Below are 18,844 nucleotides of genomic sequence, written 5' to 3'. Positions count from 1 at the left end.
GAGAGAGTAGGAGGGAGATGAAAAGGAAAGGGAATGAAGGAGAGAGAGAGAGAGCATGTGATCGCTGCAGACCGGCCCCCGAGGAATGACTTCCACAGGGTGGAAATTACATGTTACACTGCAAAAACACAAACTCTTACCAAGTATTCCTGGTCATCATCTGACTACACAAAGCTAAATTATGAGTAACTTTTCAGCAAGATATAGTCGCTTATTTTAGGTAAATAATTCCTTAATATTGATGAAAAAGTTCTAGTTCCACTGTCAGATTATTCCACTTAAAACATGGAAAAAATGTCCTATTTTAAATAAAATAATCTGCCAGTGGAACAAGAACTTTTTCTGCGATATTAAGGAATTATTTACTTCAAACAAGCCTCTAAATCAGCTGTGTCAAACTCGTTTTCATTTTGGGCCACATCACAATCAGTTTGTGGCAGAACGTGTTGATGAAACCACCTATTAATAACCAGCTGATGGTGAGAACTTCTTGAAATTAAATCATATTAAACATGTTTTCACCCTTATTTAATTTGGAACAATACAAATAAAACTGCTGATTGATAAAATGATATGTAAAAAACACTGTTATTTTAAGATTCTATTTGAGGGCCACATAAAATCTTCTGGCGGGACAGATTTGGACCTCGGACCTTGAGTTTGTCACATGTGCTCTACGTCTTGCCGAAAAGTTAGTTTTGTCTTATTTCAAGTGTACTAAAATATTTGCACTATAAACTACACCAAAATTACTTTTGTTTTTACAGTTTAACCCTTGTAGGAAACACAATGGATTCTACTTGTTTACCTTTATTCCATTTAATTATTCCAGTTCAGACAAACTGAGCAGCAATTATGTGTAATATAATTCTCTGTTGCTTATATGTGGGTTTAGTTTGTCGCCACGCAGGGTCCATCTGGCCGAAGCAACGCAGACATTAAGCTTCTTTACGGCAAGCCGAGGTGCAGGAAGCAAACAAAGAGCAATCTTAAAGATTAGAGGGCTTTGTGCACCTTAAAATGGCAGGAAATATGCAGCCTGGAGCTGATAAGGTCACAGAAACACAACATGAACTTTTTAAAAATCCACAAGCAATTACTTCACCACTAAAGTTCCCCAAGTTTTTGATCAACAGTATCAAGATGTTTATGTTTACTATGAAAGGATGTAAAAAAGTATTTCCTTGTTTGTGATTTAAATGTTTTGGGCGTTTTCACACCTGGAGGTCCTGTAGACACAGTTCGATTGGGGACCAAAGTTGCAATATTTGGGGAATTTTCAGCTTTCACACTACATTGTGTCAAACGATCCAAACTAAAAGAAAAAAAAAGTTCCCCTCCTCACTTGTGGTGGCGCTACACCAAAAACCTCTAAAGGAAACACTGAGAGCAACTTCCTTCTTCACAGAAATGGAGCCGTCAGATTTTACTGTTTGTAGGATTTCTCTTTAAGCTGTGATATAAATCCATTATTCTCTCTAATAGTGATTTTGAGGCTATAATTATGTTTTTTATATTGTCAGATTTAAAAAAAAATCCCACCCAAAGTCCTAGGGACAAAAAATGTAAACTCCCTAAAATCTTATTTTTTAAATTTTATTGCTTCGTTATAACCACTTTAAAGCCAAGATACTAACATTGGACCATTTTTTAAAGATAAATAACTAAAATTAATTGCTGATATTGTCATTGGAGAGAAAGATAGACACAGTTATGCAGCAATAATAGCTGCATAATAGTACAAAATGTATTTCTTGGAGAAATTCACAAAAAGTGTAAAATTTGGCTGCAAGTTTAAAACGGAGAGAGTATTGCCATCTGCTGGACAAACAAATAACTTTTAGTTTACTTCAGGACACATTTAAGGACTATGACAGGTTTCCAATAGGATGTTTATTCTCTTTATGAACAAATGTGTTGTTTTGGGGATAATTTAAGAAAAAAATTACATTTTAAAACAAAAATCTGAGCTATACACACAGCCAAAATGGGTTGGAAAATAAAATGAATTGCAAAAAGCATGGGTGTCCAAGGTGGGGTCCGTGGGTCACCTGTGGCCCTTGTATTGATTTTGTGCAACCTACAAAATTTTCTAGATTAATCACAAAATTTCTGAGTTTTTGGTGGAAATGTACTCCTTTTTCTCTATTTATAAAGGCCCTAATACACGGCCGTAAAAATCCCTTTCAAGTTGTTGCTCTACGAAGCTTAATGGCTTGATTTTGGATTTCTTTTGGCCTGTGACTACTTTGTAAACATGGCAAACGTTTTGCCATGTTTGCATAAAATGAAAATAAATAAGTTTAAGAGCTTTTCTGACGTCTTCTGACCCCTCGGAAAAAAACTACACACTCATTAACAGTTAAAAATACTTTTTTTTCTTCCCTTGAAGGTTGAATTCTCTCCACTACATTTCAGGGTTTATTGTGAGTCTCTCTCTGCCAGCTTAAAGCTTGGAGACGGATGACTTTGGCTGACGTGGACGCTAGCAGCAGCAGCCTGCAGTACAGTTTTACTGCTGTAAAGCAGTGTGTCCTCCATCATTTTACCTCTCCAACAATGAGTCACCAGCAGAAGCGCTTCAGAAATCATCCTGAAATGACGGTGTAGGACAAAAGCCCAACTGTTTTAAAGCTTCCTCCTCATCCAGCAGCAAGAACTTCATCAGACCTGACAGCATAAAGCAATGCACAGCCAAAGGACTACAAATGCACTCATGTATACGCTTAAGCGCATCAGCATTATGCAACAAAGCCCAGAATGAGGCTACATTTTTATAAAAATCTTCCTCCATGGTGATGCAAACAACCAACTTACAGCTAATTGTTGATTAATGGTTTATCATTAATCAACAATTAACATTAGTCAACAACGTTAAAAACAGAAACGGTAAAATAGCTTTTCAGCAAGAAGACATAGGATATTAATTTAAGTATTTAATTCCTTAACATTGATTTTTAAAAAACTGGCAAAATCTTAACTTATAACAAGACATATTCTGTTGTTTTGTTAGATCTGTGTTGTAGTTTCGCCGCCATCCAGCAGAGGGCGCCGCTGGTCATCCTTAAGCGGAGCAGCGGATACAGAAAAAAAGATGGTGACGAGAACAGGAAAGAGAAACGGTCCAAGAGTCCAGAGTCTGGTCTTTATGCGTTTATGTTTTCAAATATAAAGCTCATTAAGTCAAGTTTTACCTTAATAACGTTCATTTAGCGGGAGAAGGGTCAATTTCTCATTCAAAAATTACTGTTTTGCTACAAAATGAGAATAATATGCAAGAAAAGCAAAGGGCATAACGGAGAAAAATTATAACATGATGGGAAAAAACATAATGCTGATAATTATGGTTCATTTTTAGGGCTGTAGTGAGTTAATTCACTTCATGAAGAAAAGTCTTAACATTCTTTCAAAATCAAAAACAACCATTTATGTTATGGAAGTGAAAACTCGGGTTTTAAAGAAAATGGCTGCTTATTAATTAATCGTTAGTCAATCAACTTTACATGAGCTCATTAGTCAATAATTTGCATCCCCTCCATACACTGCAAAAGAAGCAAGTGGTTTCTCTGTGGAGATTTAAGATTTCCCTTCTGGGCTTAAGTCAAAGAGCAGACCTGCCTCTGGCAAAAATAAACACACAGGACGCAAGGAGCTGAGCTTCACAGAAAGGGAGGAAACCGAGCGTTCGTCCAGCTGGAAGGAGCCACATGATTCCTACATGTTTGCTGTCTGAGAGGAAAACAGTTCAGCTGCTGGTTCTGACCCGGCAAAGCAACGGGGTGGAGCTGGAGCTGCCTGGCAGCAGCCAAGCAGATCGCCAGAACACCGGCAGAGACGCAGCGTTGTCCTGTCTGAGGTGTACGTCACAGTCATTAAAGGGGCAGTATTAGGTGTTTTTCAGCCATTTTATAATAAAATCAAGTAACTATGTTGTTTAAAATGCTATATATATAAAATATTACTTAAAATAAATTATACTTTGTAATTTAAAGGCTTAAAATTGGGCCTCTGTCTCTTTAAAAAAAAAAACACTCTCAGGAAGTCATTACAAAATGGCTCCTCTATTAACCCTTTAACAACATTTTTACCAGCGATGCCCTGAGAAGTGGCTTGTATAATGATGCACAGTTCCACCAGGTATTTGTTAATTGTTGCTGGCTACTCTGAAGGAGTTGCTCTGTAATGTGGAAGCTTGGAAACTGCAGCTCTGAGGAGGAGCTTTGCCATTAGAGGCGGGGCTAGGTCCAACCAGGCGTTTTGCACTGTTCAGTGGTTGCCATGGAGATATAAAGATTTCTCAGACATGCATGAAAGAGTCAAGGCAACACTCCGGGTATGTTTTTAATGAGGGGATATCATAACGTGATGTAAATTTTACATAATGCTGTTTAGGATTGTCACAATAAATCAATTAATCGCATGATCAATTAAAACAAACTGAATAATTTCTATTTGCACGATTTATTGTTTCTCTCTTTCTTGCTACTAAAAATTAGATGACAAATATCTTTTGTCTGAACTAGCCTATACTTTGAAGGACACATTTATTTATAATTCATTTTATTTGTTGTTTCTGTTGTTTTGTTAATTTATTTTTGGATATTTAAAATGTCTTCCAGTTCCTATGTTAAATATTCATCTTAAAGAATCTGTTCTGAGAATCATTACCATTATATTACTTGAAAAATGATCTCAAAACAACAATACTTTTGTCATCACAATAACTTCTGGGGTGATTTATAGCCCAGCAAAATTTGTTATTGTGGCAGGTCTGGTACTTCACCATTTAAAAACAGAAACGGTAAAATAACTTTTCAGGAAGAAGACATAGGATATTAATTTAAGTATTTAATTCCTTAACATCGATTTTTTTAAAAACTGGCAAAATTGTAACTTATAACAAGACATTTTTCCCGTATGATAGGTAAAATAATCTGCCAGTGGAAATAGATCTTTTTTTAATATAAAAATTAAAAACCTATTGAGTTAAAAATAAGCTCCTCCTGTCTGAAAAGTTACATGTAAGTTAATTTTGTTTTATTTCTAGTCAGCATAAAGAATTAAATTGAAAAAATAAATTTTGTCTTTGGCGCCCCCGCTATCGCAGCGCCCCCTATGCATCGCCTATAGTATAAACCCCTTTTTCTCTCTCTTTTTTTAAGCGCCAGTGAGTATCAGACAATTTGAATAGAGGTCGAATATAGAATATATTTTTAAATGAGCAAATATGGCTTGGATCCATGCTGGAATAGTGTGTGTTTGTGTGTGTAGTGGGGGGGTGGGGGGCTATTAACCTGCCTGGAAACCACTAGAATAAACACCCCCCCACCCCCCGCTGCTGCCATAAGCACCCCCACTTATCCCCTGCAGCGGCTCACATATGGCGGTCACATACACCGAAACGGGGCCTTTTCTTTCCCCATACATCACCGATTAGGAGAGATACACGATGCTGTCGTTTCCATGACAACACGATTCACGAACCGGGGCCTGAGTCCGGCTTTTTAGCTCACAAGGGTGGGTCCGGTGTAGGTGACAATGGAGAAGTGGTTAAAAAAATAATAACATGAAATAGGAGGGGGGGGGGGAGGTGGCCGAACCGAGCTGCTGAATGAGCCGAAGCTGCTGCAGTGATTTTCAGACATATGCGAGAGGGAAGGAAGAGGGCAGAGCATCTGGCATGACGCGTCAAACGGAGCGCATGGAGCCGCAGCAACGGTAGCAGCGTACCTCATTTTCCTCCTCCTCCTTCGTCTTCTTCTCCTTTATCCAGCCGTTGGTGATGCAGTGATGAGCGTCAGATCCGTCTTGATAAATGTGAAGAAAAACTAAAAATAAAAACAGCCCTCCCGCGTCCAAGCAGCGTCAGTAATAGAGAGAAGAGAGAGAGAGGGAAAAAAAACAACCGTTGAAATGATCCGCAGACGCTAAACCAGAGCGCGCGCCTCCATGCGCTTTGTGTTGCGCTGTCTCAGCGGAGCTCCGGCGGTTCGCTGGCGGCTCCTCAGGCCCATGTTCGGCTCAGAGACGCTCGGTCAACAGCGCCGGTGCGGCTCGGTCTCCTTCGTGGAGCATTTCCTCCCCATCCGGAGTGTTTTGTTTCTGGTCGCGGTGCGCCGGGGAAGCAGATTTCGTGGATTGCTAACACGGTGGGCGAAGAAGGAGAAGGAACAGGAGCGACTCAAGACTGCCCCCCAGCGGCCAAGGCGAGCATTGAACCAAGCCCCCTCCGCCTCCCAGTGGTTCCCAAAAGGTGGGAGCGGGACTCCACTGGGTGTCGCCAATTAACAGGAGTCTGGTCTTTGTCTTCAAAAGCAACAATGATTGTAAAATACAAAACAAAAGAACACAAATTAACATCAAGCTGTAGGAACACAAACTCTTATGAAGTATTTTTGGTCTAGTTTCTAGTGCAAATATCTTACAAAATGAAATTACAATGAAGATATGAGAGCGTAATTTAAATAATTAATGCCTCAATCTTGTTTAAAAAAAGTAAGAGTTTCACTTGCAGATTATTTCACTTATAACATGGGGAAAATGTGTTTTTATACGTTAAAGATACAACATTTTGCCAGTGGAATTAGTATTTTTGCATCAATATTAAGGAATTAATTATTTAAATTAAGCTCCTATTTCTTGATGAAAAGCTATTTGCTAGTTGTGTCTTATTTCAAGTGTACTAGGATATTTGCCAAAAATAAATGGTAATATTTTGCTTTTTTGCAGTGTATTATTGAAAACCCTTAAATAAATTAAACATTTAAATTAAATTAAAACCTTTACACACATTATTACTGTGGGTTTGATTAAATTATACAAATACAAAAAAATTATCAAGTAATTTGGTCTAGTTTATAATTACTATACTAACTTTTAAGAGAAAATCTGAGTTTAAGTAAATTATTTAATACTGATGAAAAATAATTTGTTCCACATGCAGATTGTTTCCTTATATTATAGGGGAAATTTATTGTTATAAGTTATATAATCTGCCAATGACTTTTTATATAAATGTTAAAGAATTATTGACTTGAACAAGCTCCTGTATCTCGCTGAAAAGTTACTTATTAGTTAGTTTTGTCTTATTTCCAGTGTAGTAAGATATTTGCAGTAGAAATAGACAAAATACTTGGAAACATTTTGTGTTTTTGCAGTCAACTTATTTTGTTTCTGGGCTCAAGTTCAACTAAACTGGACAAAAGGGAATATATGACAACTCCATAAAATAAAATTTAAAAAAGCAAAAAAAAGAAACAAAACAAAAGATTTGATAAAAAAAACATTTTTACCAGTTGGGGGAAACCCAAAATTATTTTTCTCCATTTTCATGATAAATACTGTTTTTTCGTTGTTATTTTGATCATGTGGAAATAAAAAGACAACATGAAGACATTTTCAAGTTTCATTTGTTTTCAGTCAGATGTTAGGTATTTAATAGGAATAAAACTGCAGCTTCAGGTGTTATGTGGTAAAACAGGTTCTGTTACATCCATCTGGAGGAAGTTAAAAGATTTTACTGAGAACGAAGCTCCAGCCATCAGTCACACACACCAGCAGAGAGGCTCACACTAAAATCCACTCAACTCCGTCCCGATAAAGTTTGGCTCTGACGTGAAGCAGAAACCTGACTGAGACTGAAGGAGCAGAGATTGTTTCATGTAACGCTGAGCAGTCAGAAACCTGCAGTGTTTGCCAGGCGGAAGAAGTGCATTAAAGAGGAAAAGGGTTCAGTTCAGTGTCGGTGCAAAAAGTCAGGCGATTACAGTGCAACGGTCTCTTCCTTCCTCTGCAGGAGCAAACCTTAGAAGCCAAAAAACAACAACAAAAAAACTATATTTGCTTGTTTTTGATGCTCCTCTTTTTGTTTGAAAAAAGACACATACAACATTTCATCAAAAAAAAAAGAAAGAGCTAAAACTGTTTCAAATATCCACTCAGGTTTTCCACAGAACCATGCCATGGCTCTTGGTATAGATTCACCCACTCAAGACAACAAAAGGAGAAAACCTCAAGGAGAAATGACTGGCAGAGGGAGATTTGGATTAAAATCAATAAAAAAATAAAAAATTGTTTCCTTTTCAGCTTGAACACTGCAAAAACACAAAATCTTACCATCCAATTTCTAGTGAAAATATCTTAACACACTTGAAATTAAAAAAATAACTTAAAATAAAAGTAACTGCAGCACAATATATGACTTTGTTTTAAGTAAACAATCCTTTAATGCTGATGAAAATTATTTCACTTATAACAAGACACATTCCCCAAATTAAAAGTGAAATAATCTGCCAGTGGAACTAGTTATTTTTCATCAATATTAAGGAATTATTGACTTAAAACAAGCTCCCTGCTGAAAAGTTACTTATGAGTTAGTTTTTCCTCATTTCATGTGTCCTCAGATATTTGGACTAGAAACTGGACCAAAAATATTTCTTAACATTTTGTGTTTTTGCAGTGTTGGTCAAATATGTTTAGACTATGATGCAGAAAATCCTTCATTCAGTCCAATTGGCTGAAACCTGATTTGTTATATTGTGATGATGTCACTGATACATCTTAAACTTTTTCACATTGAATCACTTTACATCATCAAACTTTTATGTTTTTTCAGGAATTTTATGTGATAGACCAACAAAAAGTGCCTAAATGTAAAGCCAAAGGTATTTTTTTACAAATAAAAATCTAAACAGAATGTTTCCAATTAGCATGAATAAATTTAAATGTAGAAACAAACTAACATATCATTCCTGTGGTAAAACACGGCGGTGGCAGCATAATGCCATGGAAGGATGGATGGAAATAAAAAAGGCCAATACTGGGAAAAAACCTGCTAAAGGCAATACAGTCGTTTACATCAAACTCATGTGTCAGAATGACCTAGTCAAAGTCCAGACTTTAATCTAAATGAAAATTTGTGGCAATACTTGAACATCTGTTATTTTACATTTAATGTGACTGAGTTTGAGCTATCTTCAAATAAAAGCAAAAACATTCAGATTTTTTTTCTGTAAATATTATTAGATGATTATTTTAGTTATCAATTAATCTATCAATTATTCTGAAGATGAATTGATTAATTGGATAAAAACACTGGGAAATTCTGCATATTTTACATGTAGGCCTTTTTATGCAGTATTAGAAATACATAAGTAATTTAAGTTGATTTTTTAAGTAAGAAAATGAAAATTTTATTGGCTAAAATGCAGTAACATGATTGCAAAGAATGAATCTGTAGCTAAAAAAATTAAATAAAATCCTAACATGTGGAAGTGCAGTTAATCTGTTGATTATTTTTAGATTATATAAATTATAATTAGATCGCAAAACGTGCTTTAAAAAAGTTTTAACCCAATATAGGGGCTTTTTTTCATGTATGCGAAACTTATTTATCTTTTGCACAATTTTGTCTTAATTACAGCTTTGAATACATAATTTTTTCAGCAAACAGCAATTAATGATTAACTGAGTACTAAATTATACTTATAATTAATAAATAATGTATTTATCATGATTAAACGTTTCAGCGATTTCATAATTATGCACGACTTTGTGTTAGTCTGTTTCATAAAAATTAAGTAAAAAACATCAAAGTTTGTGGTTGTCATGTGGAAAAGTTCAATACTTTTGCAAGTCGTTGCCAGAAGTTCTTCCTGATATGTTCAGTGGGAAAGAGTCTTGCTTCATTAGTGCTTTCCTGAGTTGTTAAATACAAAATAAAAGTTTCAAGAGTAACAATAACAATCCCAACATTTCAGGCTTTTTTGGCTCTCCGGCTCCATTCGGTTCTGTCTGGCAGCGAACAAACATCCTGAGAGCAGAACCGGGACATCCACGCTGAGGAAGTGCAGTCAGAAAGTCGGAGCCTTTGATTCTGTTGGACCGTTTGTTTTGTTCATGTAGTGTGACTAAAAAAAAAAACAGAAAAAAGGAAAAGTTCTGCATTTCAACCACTTCCGATCACTCACATCCACTTCTTATTTGGAGTCTTTTGTTTTTTTTAGTTTGGTTCATTTTAGTGCAGTTCTGTTCGGTTCGGCTGTTCAGACTATCCTCCACTGCAGGACGCTCATATCCTTCCCGCCGGTCGACACCAGGTAGCTGTCGTCATGAAGGAAGCTCACATTTGTCACGTGGCTGCTGTGGCCCCGGTAAACATGGCCTGGAGCCTGGAAGGGATAAAAACAAACACATTTCTTCATACAATTCTGAATAAAACAAAAGGAAATGGTCACATTGGTAGCCAGTGGCGGTTCTGTAATGCTCTCCTGCCTCCATAAATAACTAAATACAGCTTCTACCCCAATCTATGACGATCATTGTTAAAGGTAAAATTCACATTTTGTACGTTTTTTATTCTTCCATTTTGGTCTCTAAAATCAGCTCAACCGTTCAAACGAAAAAACCCAGCTGTTATTGTTTGTTAGTGTCAGTAAAATGAGCCGTTAAGTCATAGTCAAGGGGCGGTGCCCCGTTACCTAGCAAAACCAGTGGAATTCCGTCCATTATCTAGCAACTCCAGTGGAATTCCATCGGTTACCTAGCAACCCAAGTTAAGCTGCAGCACATTTGGTCAGCTGGCTTTACTGCTGTATGCACTGTACAATGGCTGCTGGAAAAAACAAGTGTTTTGTTGTTGACTTACCATCCAGAAACCACTTGCTGCTTACTTGTTGGTTGTACAGGAGGCGCCACTTCCGCTTTTTAAAGATGTACGGTTGTATACTTGTTGCACGAACCACTCGATGCGGCTGAATTAAAATATTTATCTCGTGTAATTCATCCGCTTGCAGCCATTTTCACGTGAGTGGAAACGTTGAATTGGGGGCATGGCCAGCAGCAGATGATTTGGATTTAAAGTGACAGGACGCTCTAAAACATCTCAATCTGAAAGGAACTCAAAATGAGACTAAAATCTCATTATTTAAGAATAATTTTGTGAAAAAAAATTAATGAACATGTTTTGTGTCACCTGCAGTCCTGTCAGGACTTGTTCAAGGAAGTATAATATGTCACTTTAAAAAACTTTGATCTTATTTCTATTGATTTGTTTGGTCATAGGCTTTTTTTAATGTTCAAATGAGGGTAGATTTTTCAAATAAAAGCATGAAATAATTTAATCCAGTCTGACTTGGAAGATAAATATTAAAGACCAACGTCAGAGCCAGTGTTATTCTACCTGACTCAAAAAAAAAGTGCTAATGTTGCCCTTCATGCTATGCTGCCCTTGGCAGAGAGCCACATCACAAACCGCCACCGTTTGTAGCCTGTGTAGCTTCGTACCCTGAACTGTGAACATGGGTATGAGAAAAGATGGACCTTCCCGAAATCATCTCCCGTAACCAGGAGGCTCCTGTCGTAGGACGCACACGCTGCGTTGATGTCGGTGCCGTCTGAGCCGTCGGGCCACAACCCTGAGGAGAAAAGAGCAGCAGAAACATTTTATCAGTCAGAAGTTCAACAAAAACAAACATTCACTTGGCTCTTTATTTAAATCAGCCAATCAAAAGCAAGCCAACATAATCCAGTGGATAATCAATCAATCAATCAATCAATCAGCTTTATTGTCAATTCCTCTTACATGTCCAGACATACAAGGGAATCGAAATGACGTTTCTCACTATCCCACAGTGATACAAGACGGGGCGTTACTAACATTGAGTAACAATAAAAGACACAGTCTAACTAAAATTATCCTAAACAATCAATAAATAGATGTACAATAACTAGACATATAGCGTAAAAAGTTTTACAACTGAGAATGTATATGTATATATATAAGCATATAGAGATGTACAGATAAAAAAGTGGTTGCAGTTGTGCAAGGTTCTGGGTTTCTTCTTCTTCATCTTCTTGGCCGCTTTGATGCTGAGGGGAGGGAATTCAGCATCCTCACAGCCTGATGGATGAAACTGTTGGAGAGTCTGGTGGTGAGGGAGCAGAGGCTTCTATATCTTTTCCCGGAGGTAAATGTACACTTATCCATGATAGATACAAAAAAAGCTAGCTAGCGAGGATATATTAGCAGCTAATTAGCGGTAGCCTCAACTGCTGTGACTCACATAATGCAATAAAGATGTTTGAGTGTGACTCAAACATTTCCCTGACAGAAAAGTCCCAGAGAAAAATAATAAATAAGATTAAACAGTCCTGCTATGACAAAATTTAAGAACTGTAATGAATGTATTTAAAGCTAAGTTTAAAAAAATTCTAATGAATTTAAGACATTTTATGGCCTTAATTTTAGATAAATGAATTCAAGACTTTGACTAAGGAGGCATGGACACCCTCAGACCAGTCATCTAGATGATGAAGATGACTTGCTGAAGTACAAAGTGGGAATCAAAATGAGTAAAAGAGCTTAAAATTTATTTAAGGACAAACCATGTCTGCTCCTTTTAGTCAGAATTTGGTGCAAAAAAACCACGAATGCAGTCATCCAACCTGACTTCTATCAATAATTCAGCCTTGTGGTGGAGGCATAATAATGTCAAGATGGACCAAAATTTCCCAGAAGCTTTTCAGACACTTTGCTGAAGTGATAAAATAAAGAATTAAAGTGAATTAGAAAACAGAACAGCCAAACCCACTACTGGAGATGTGTACCTAATAAAGTGGCCAGTGAATGCACATGGGTCGAGTGAGAGAGCAGGAGGCGGCAGTGTCTTACCAAACACCTGAAAGCCCAGAGTGCAGGTGTTAGTGAACCATTGGATGTCTCTGGTGGTCTCCACGCTGACGACCTGCTTACACACCGACGGGATCCCTGTGGGGACAAAAGACGTCCTGCATCAGCAACAGGGCTGCAAACTCTGCAGCAATCAACAATGTTTTTGAATGGTATGAATTGTGAAAAATTTAGATTTTTTTTAAAACTCTTTTTTAGTTTTTTTTACGTATTTTATCTTTCTGGTTCAGTATGGAAATGAATTAAGTCAACTCCTCTCAATTCTTAAAGGGAACAAATTATACAAAATCCATATTTTGTAAGTTTTTGTACTTCTTCCATTTGAGTCTCAACTGGTTCTAAAAACACCTCAAGGACTTAAAAAAATGACCCAGCTGTTTTTTTGGCATGTCTGGAAATGAGCCGATTCAAAAACCTAAAGATTGTTGAGTCACATTCCACAGGCACTGCACCGTTACCTAGCAACCCCAGAAGCCCAGCCCCGTTACCCAGCAACCCAAGGAGTTCCAGACCATTTGGTCAGCTGGTTTTACTGCTCAATTCACTGGAAAAGACAAGTGTTTTGTTGTCAACTTACGATTCAGTCAACAATGAAACACTTGATTCATTCTTGTTGGTTGTGTAGAAAATCTTACCAAAAATTGTTGGTCTAATTTGTAGTGCAAATATCTTAGTGCATTTGAAATAAGACAGAACTAACTTACAAGTTCCTATTTCTTGCTGAAAAGTTATTTGTAATATAGTTTTGTCTCATTTCAAGTCTATTAAGTTATTCAAACTACAAACTACACCGAAAATACTTAAGATGTTCAGTTTTTTAAATGAAGGATTGTATAATTATGCATATGTTTGCAGCCATTTCTACTTCTGAGTGTAAATGTGGATTTGGGGGACGTGGCCACCAGCAGCTTATTTGGATTTAAAGTGACAGAGACACAAAACAGCTAGAAAAATTTCATTATAAGGACGATATTGTGAAAAAATGTAATAAAAATGCTTTTTATGACTCATAGCTTTATCCTAACCTGTTTAATGAAGAACAATAGGTCACCTTTAATAACGGCAGTAACATTCTGTGTTGTTTTAACGTGAACCTTGTAACAGTTTGGACCAAAATCTCTGAGGAATGCTGGTATTATGAAACACGTTTGGCAACTGGAATGTAAGTGATGTTATTTAAAAAATGAGCTCAAAGGTCACAGCTGAGGAGTCTGGCTCCTCTACAGTATGCTTTATTTAACCGCCCGTACTTACAGTAGAGAATCTCATAGTCGCCTGAATTTGAGACCAGATACTGGGAGTCCACAGACCAGTCCAAATGGGTGATGAAACTGGAGTGACCCTGGCGAGGGATTAAAGGAATTAAAATTAGAGAAATGACCCAGAGAGGAGAAGGTGAGGAAGGAGGTGTGAAGGAGACTGAGCTGACCGAACACTTCCCAACCCGACTGTACTTCCTGCCATTTTCTGCCACGGCGTAGATGTAAATGTAGTTGTCATGGGAACCGATAGCCAGGAAGTTACCGTCTAGAGAAAACAGATCAAAGTTACGTCGTTTAGGATGTGAAATTATTCCCATAAGTTTAAACAATTTAAAGTCCTCTCAGTGTAAAAACTGTATTTTTTTTTTTACTTGTCTAAATGAGGCAAGTTAAGCATATTGCTGCAGGTAAAACAGAGAAACCAGCACACCTGGGCCGTAACGCATCACTGACAGCTGCTCGTTCCCGTCTGTGTGAACCGTAACTAAATCCTTCGAATCCGTGTCCAGAACCAGCCACCTGCAGGATCAGAGACACACTGAGCTTCCTGTCAGCGTCACATAAATCTATCTCTGTAATAAAACTATTAATCTTATGATGAATTAAAACAGGCTCATGGTTTGTCTTTCAACCAGAGACTGGACGAATAATGAATTTTGTTTACAGAGACTTCAGTATCCATTTTATTTGTTGTTTTGGGTGTTTTGTTTATTTATTTTGGATATTTAAAATGTCTTCCACTTCTAGTGTTAGCCAGAAATTAAAGTGAGTGTTCTTGCATTACTATGCAATTAACATTATACTACCTTGAAATGGTCTCAAAACAACAGTATTTTAGTTTATCTCAATGATTTCTGGGACAATTTATTGTCAAGCAAGATTTGTTGTTGTATTATTGTTATTTACCTTTATTTGTACAGTTTGTCTCATTGAGAGACCAGTTTGCATTTGTACCTGCCAGTCTGGGTTCCCACGGCAACCACGGCTCCTGATGGGTGGAAACCTGCTGACTGGGCTGTATCCTGTGAAAACAACAATGAAAAAAGAAAACTAGGATTTCCTCTCCATCTAATATTTCCATCGGTGATGAGACGTAGCAAAGTGCAAACTTTGAAACTGTACTTGAAATAAGAGAACTAACTTACAAGTAATTTTTCAGCAGGATATACTAGCTTTTTTTAAGTCAACAATTCTTGAATATTGTTAAAAAGTACTAGTTACACTGGCAGATAATTTTTCTCATAATACATTTTTCTATTTTGTAAATGAAATAATCTGCCAGTGGAATTAGTACTTCTTCTCAATATTCAAGAATTGTTGATTTTAAACTAGTTAGTATATTTTATGTACTAAGGTATTTGCAGTAGAAACTAGACCAAAATACTTGATAAGATTGTGTGTTTTTGCAGTGTACAGCTTTCATCACATTCACCACTTTATGTAAGTAAAAATCTGCTCATGGTGACCCTGAATTCTTGGGGTTAAAAAAAAAGAAATCAACCTGCAGCCTAAAGTTCACATAAAATACAAAAATGAATAGTAAGCGGGACGAAAAAAGAAAATAAATAGGCCTATTCGTGATTTATTTTTTCTAAAAAACAGTTCTAAAGAGGTTTCAGTATAATGTATTACTGTTTTTCATCCTCATTCCATATTACAATTTTAGATTAGTAGTTAATGAACTGTGTTTATGCTGTGTAATTCCCCTAAAGGACCCCAGGGGGCAGTGTTGACTAATCTCACCTCCAAGGTTTTGGTCCAGATGAGCTGATGAGTGCTGGCGTCCCACAGACAGACCTGCCTGTCATAGCCGCAGGTCAGGAACTGGGGTTTCCAGGGATGAACAGCCAGACCCCACAGCTCGTCAGTGTGACCCTGCAGAGGAGACTTTATTAATTATTCACCCAGTCATAACAAGTGAATATGGTACCTAACAAAAACAAAATAACTCCTTCAGTGGAGGGTGGATATCTGAGCACATTTACCTGAGTAATGGGTATGAATTCTCCATCCAAGCTGCCCTGCAGAACAAAGTTCTTGGTGGTGCCGATGAGGACGGTCTCCCCTCTGCCCTCTGCTATGGTTCTGATTGGACCGAAAAACTCAAGAACCTGCAGAATGAAAATAAAGCTGTTGTTTACCTGGAAGCAAACATTGACAAATAAACAATCTCTCTTCATAATGAAGGTTTTAAAATACCTTGAATACATATCCAGCCTGACTTAAAAATTGATGTCAATGATTTTCTTCTAATGTTTTTGAATTTCTTCAGACCTGGTTAAATCTTTTAGCACAATCAGGCTGAATAAAATTTTAAACTAAGAAAATGTGGTGAATTACAGTCAATTAGGTTTTCATGATTTAAGAACTGTGTGTTGTTTTTGCATTCAAATCTGTTAAGGGGGTGAATATTATCTGGAGGACTGATGTAAATTGTGTCAGTCAACAAAACACTCATCTTTTCCAGCAGCCATTGTACAACACATACAGGAGTGAAAAGAGCTCCACTTGGGTTACTAGGGAAAGGAGCTGAGCTTCTGGGGTTGCTAGGTAACGACGTAGTGTCTGTCACACGTGATTCAACAATCTGGAAGTTTTTGAAACGGCTCATTTTCCAAACACCAAAAAACGTTCATGTATTGTGAAAGAATAGCTGGGTGTTCTTCTTAAACACTTGCCCTGTTTTTACAAGCAGTAGAGCCTGAAAAGGAAGGACAAAAATCTGCAAAATGTGAATTTTGCCTTATAGATCCCCTTTTATAGTTGAGTTTGACTAATTCATTTCTGATCTGAAACAAGAAGCTAAGAAATGTGAAAAATGAAAGAAAGTAAAAAAAAATAAATTCCCCATCTTCTCGCTAATCAAGATATTCAAAAAAGTTCCTGATTGCTGCTGAGTTTGCAGTCCTGTCACTGATATAGCGACTCTTCTATCTCTTGGGAGGCACTACAGGTGCATCAAAACAAAAACAGACTCAAAAACAGCTTCTTCCCAAAGGCAATTAACACCCTTAACTCTCGCATGCTTTTATGCATGGTGGCTATATGAGTATGCGTGTATATGTAAATTTAACTGATTTAATATATAACTGCATATATTGTACATATGTCTTACATTGTTTGCACTGTTTTAGAGATGGCTTTAATCTCATTGTACATGTATAAAGTGCTCCACAGGGACCCCATCAGAGTGTAAACAGGTTGGCGGAACTCTGCTGGGGTTGCTAGGTAACGGGTTGGGGTTCGTTGTGGTTGCTAGGTAATGGGCGGAACTCTATTGGGGTTACTGGGTGAGAGACAGTGCCTGCTGATTTGTGATGTTACATTTTGAAGTTTTGTCTAAATGGCTCATTTTTCAGACACTCAAAAACATTAAGAAGTTAACAAAAAATGTCTGGGTGGTTTTTTGTAAAGCAGTTTCGTTGTTTTTAGAAACACCGGAAACCGAATTTGAAGTACAAAAACAAGCAAGATGAGCCTTAAATATTGATGTTATGCACTTGCAGCACTTCCTTGGTATGCTATGGAGTTCCACCATCATGACTCATGCTAAAAAACACTAAATTACTAATTACTAATGATTAAACTGACAAATTATTTGCATTATTCAAAGAGGATGTTGGGTTTTCCTTCCTTACCTCCACTGTTTGGATTTGCTGGTAGCTGCTGTCCCATGAAATGAGCCTGCGGTCCTTCCCTCCGGACACTAGGGTGCCGTTTCTCAGCATGCACACTGCGAAGATGCTGCCCTCGTGAGCTCCCTGGATGACGCGGCTGATGCGATTAGTGCCTGCACAACAGAGACGGGAAGAGACAGATGAGCAGGATCTCAAGCCAGGGAGACAGACAGGAACAGTGATCAATAGATTAAACTGAGATGGAGATGGTGAATCGCTTTTCTCATTAAATCTCTGCTCACAAGATCAGGCTTTGATCTATTCTCAAAGTGACCTGACTTTAACCTCCTGCCTGCTACACTGGAGCTTGTGACTGGAAACATTTGGATTGTTTTATTCCCTTCAACTCCGGCTCACACATTTGTTTATATTCACTGCAAAAACACAAAATCTTACCTTGTATTTTTGTCTAGTTTTTGTACAAACATTTTAGTAGCCTTGAAATAAGACAAGACTAACTTGCAATTATTTTTTCAGCAATATAAAGGAATTCTTTACTTTATACAAGCTCCTATATCTTGCTGAAAAGTTGCTTGTAAGTTAGTTATATCTTATTTTAAGTGTATGAAGCTATTTGCACTACAAACTAGACAAAGATAATTGGTAAGATTTTGTGTTTTTGCAGTGTTCATGCATGTTTTTTAATTCCCTGCAAATCTTCGTACCTTTTCCCCACACCAGGATATTTCCACTAGAGTCTCCTGTGATAGCGTCGCCATTTTCAGCAAAGGTCACACACAGAACGAACTTGGGCTTCTCCTGTTTCTGTAGCACAACACAAGAATTCACTGATTTCTTCCACTATATAAGAATTTACATAATACAGATTTTTTTTCATTAAATCGCATATACAAGGTCTGAACTTCAACACATTTTTATTTGTTTTCTCCAAAATATTCTTGACTGAATCTCTTATTTTCAGCCACTACGACCTCTTATGCTCAAATGAACCCTTACTGGAGTAATCGAATTTTGAAGATTTTGAAAGTCTGAAAAAGTTTTTTTTCATTGAAAAGTCAATGACATGCAATTATTAATGCACTGTAGTAGTTATAGATATGGATATAGAAAATACTAACTGAGAAAGGGCATTAAAACAAAGTTAAAGTGAATAGTAATTTATTAGTTGATGCTATAGATGTTAGAGGGGTGGGTATAAAAATAAGCTCATACTTCTTTGATAAAATCTAAGTGAAATTGATCATTTTTTTGCCTAA

At 37.1% G+C, this 18,844-nt stretch overlaps 1 protein-coding gene across 7 annotated transcripts in view; it reads right to left on the bottom strand.

Annotated features, from left to right (window-relative positions):
- Positions 1-9,379: 9,379 nt before the first annotated feature.
- LOC116709393 (echinoderm microtubule-associated protein-like 1) overlaps positions 9,380-18,844 on the bottom strand; it is a 52,397-nt gene continuing 42,932 nt past the window's right edge. For all 7 annotated transcript variants that reach the window (XM_032547887.1, XM_032547888.1, XM_032547891.1 and 4 more), the window contains 11 exons: positions 18,293-18,392; positions 17,589-17,740; positions 15,936-16,061; positions 15,694-15,825; positions 14,905-14,972; positions 14,381-14,469; positions 14,118-14,215; positions 13,943-14,030; positions 12,671-12,766; positions 11,284-11,414; positions 9,380-10,169 (listed from right to left, as the gene is read on the bottom strand). In XM_032547887.1, the coding sequence (XP_032403778.1) occupies positions 10,044-10,169; positions 11,284-11,414; positions 12,671-12,766; positions 13,943-14,030; positions 14,118-14,215; positions 14,381-14,469; positions 14,905-14,972; positions 15,694-15,825; positions 15,936-16,061; positions 17,589-17,740; positions 18,293-18,392 (1,206 nt within the window). In that variant the 3' untranslated portion in view covers positions 9,380-10,043. The remainder of the gene's footprint in view (positions 10,170-11,283; positions 11,415-12,670; positions 12,767-13,942; positions 14,031-14,117; positions 14,216-14,380; positions 14,470-14,904; positions 14,973-15,693; positions 15,826-15,935; positions 16,062-17,588; positions 17,741-18,292; positions 18,393-18,844) is intronic.

The sequence above is a fragment of the Xiphophorus hellerii genome, chromosome 19 (genome assembly GCF_003331165.1).
Source record: "Xiphophorus hellerii strain 12219 chromosome 19, Xiphophorus_hellerii-4.1, whole genome shotgun sequence".
Lineage (NCBI taxonomy): Eukaryota > Metazoa > Chordata > Actinopteri > Cyprinodontiformes > Poeciliidae > Xiphophorus > Xiphophorus hellerii.
This window is presented reverse-complemented; position numbering and strand designations above follow the sequence as displayed.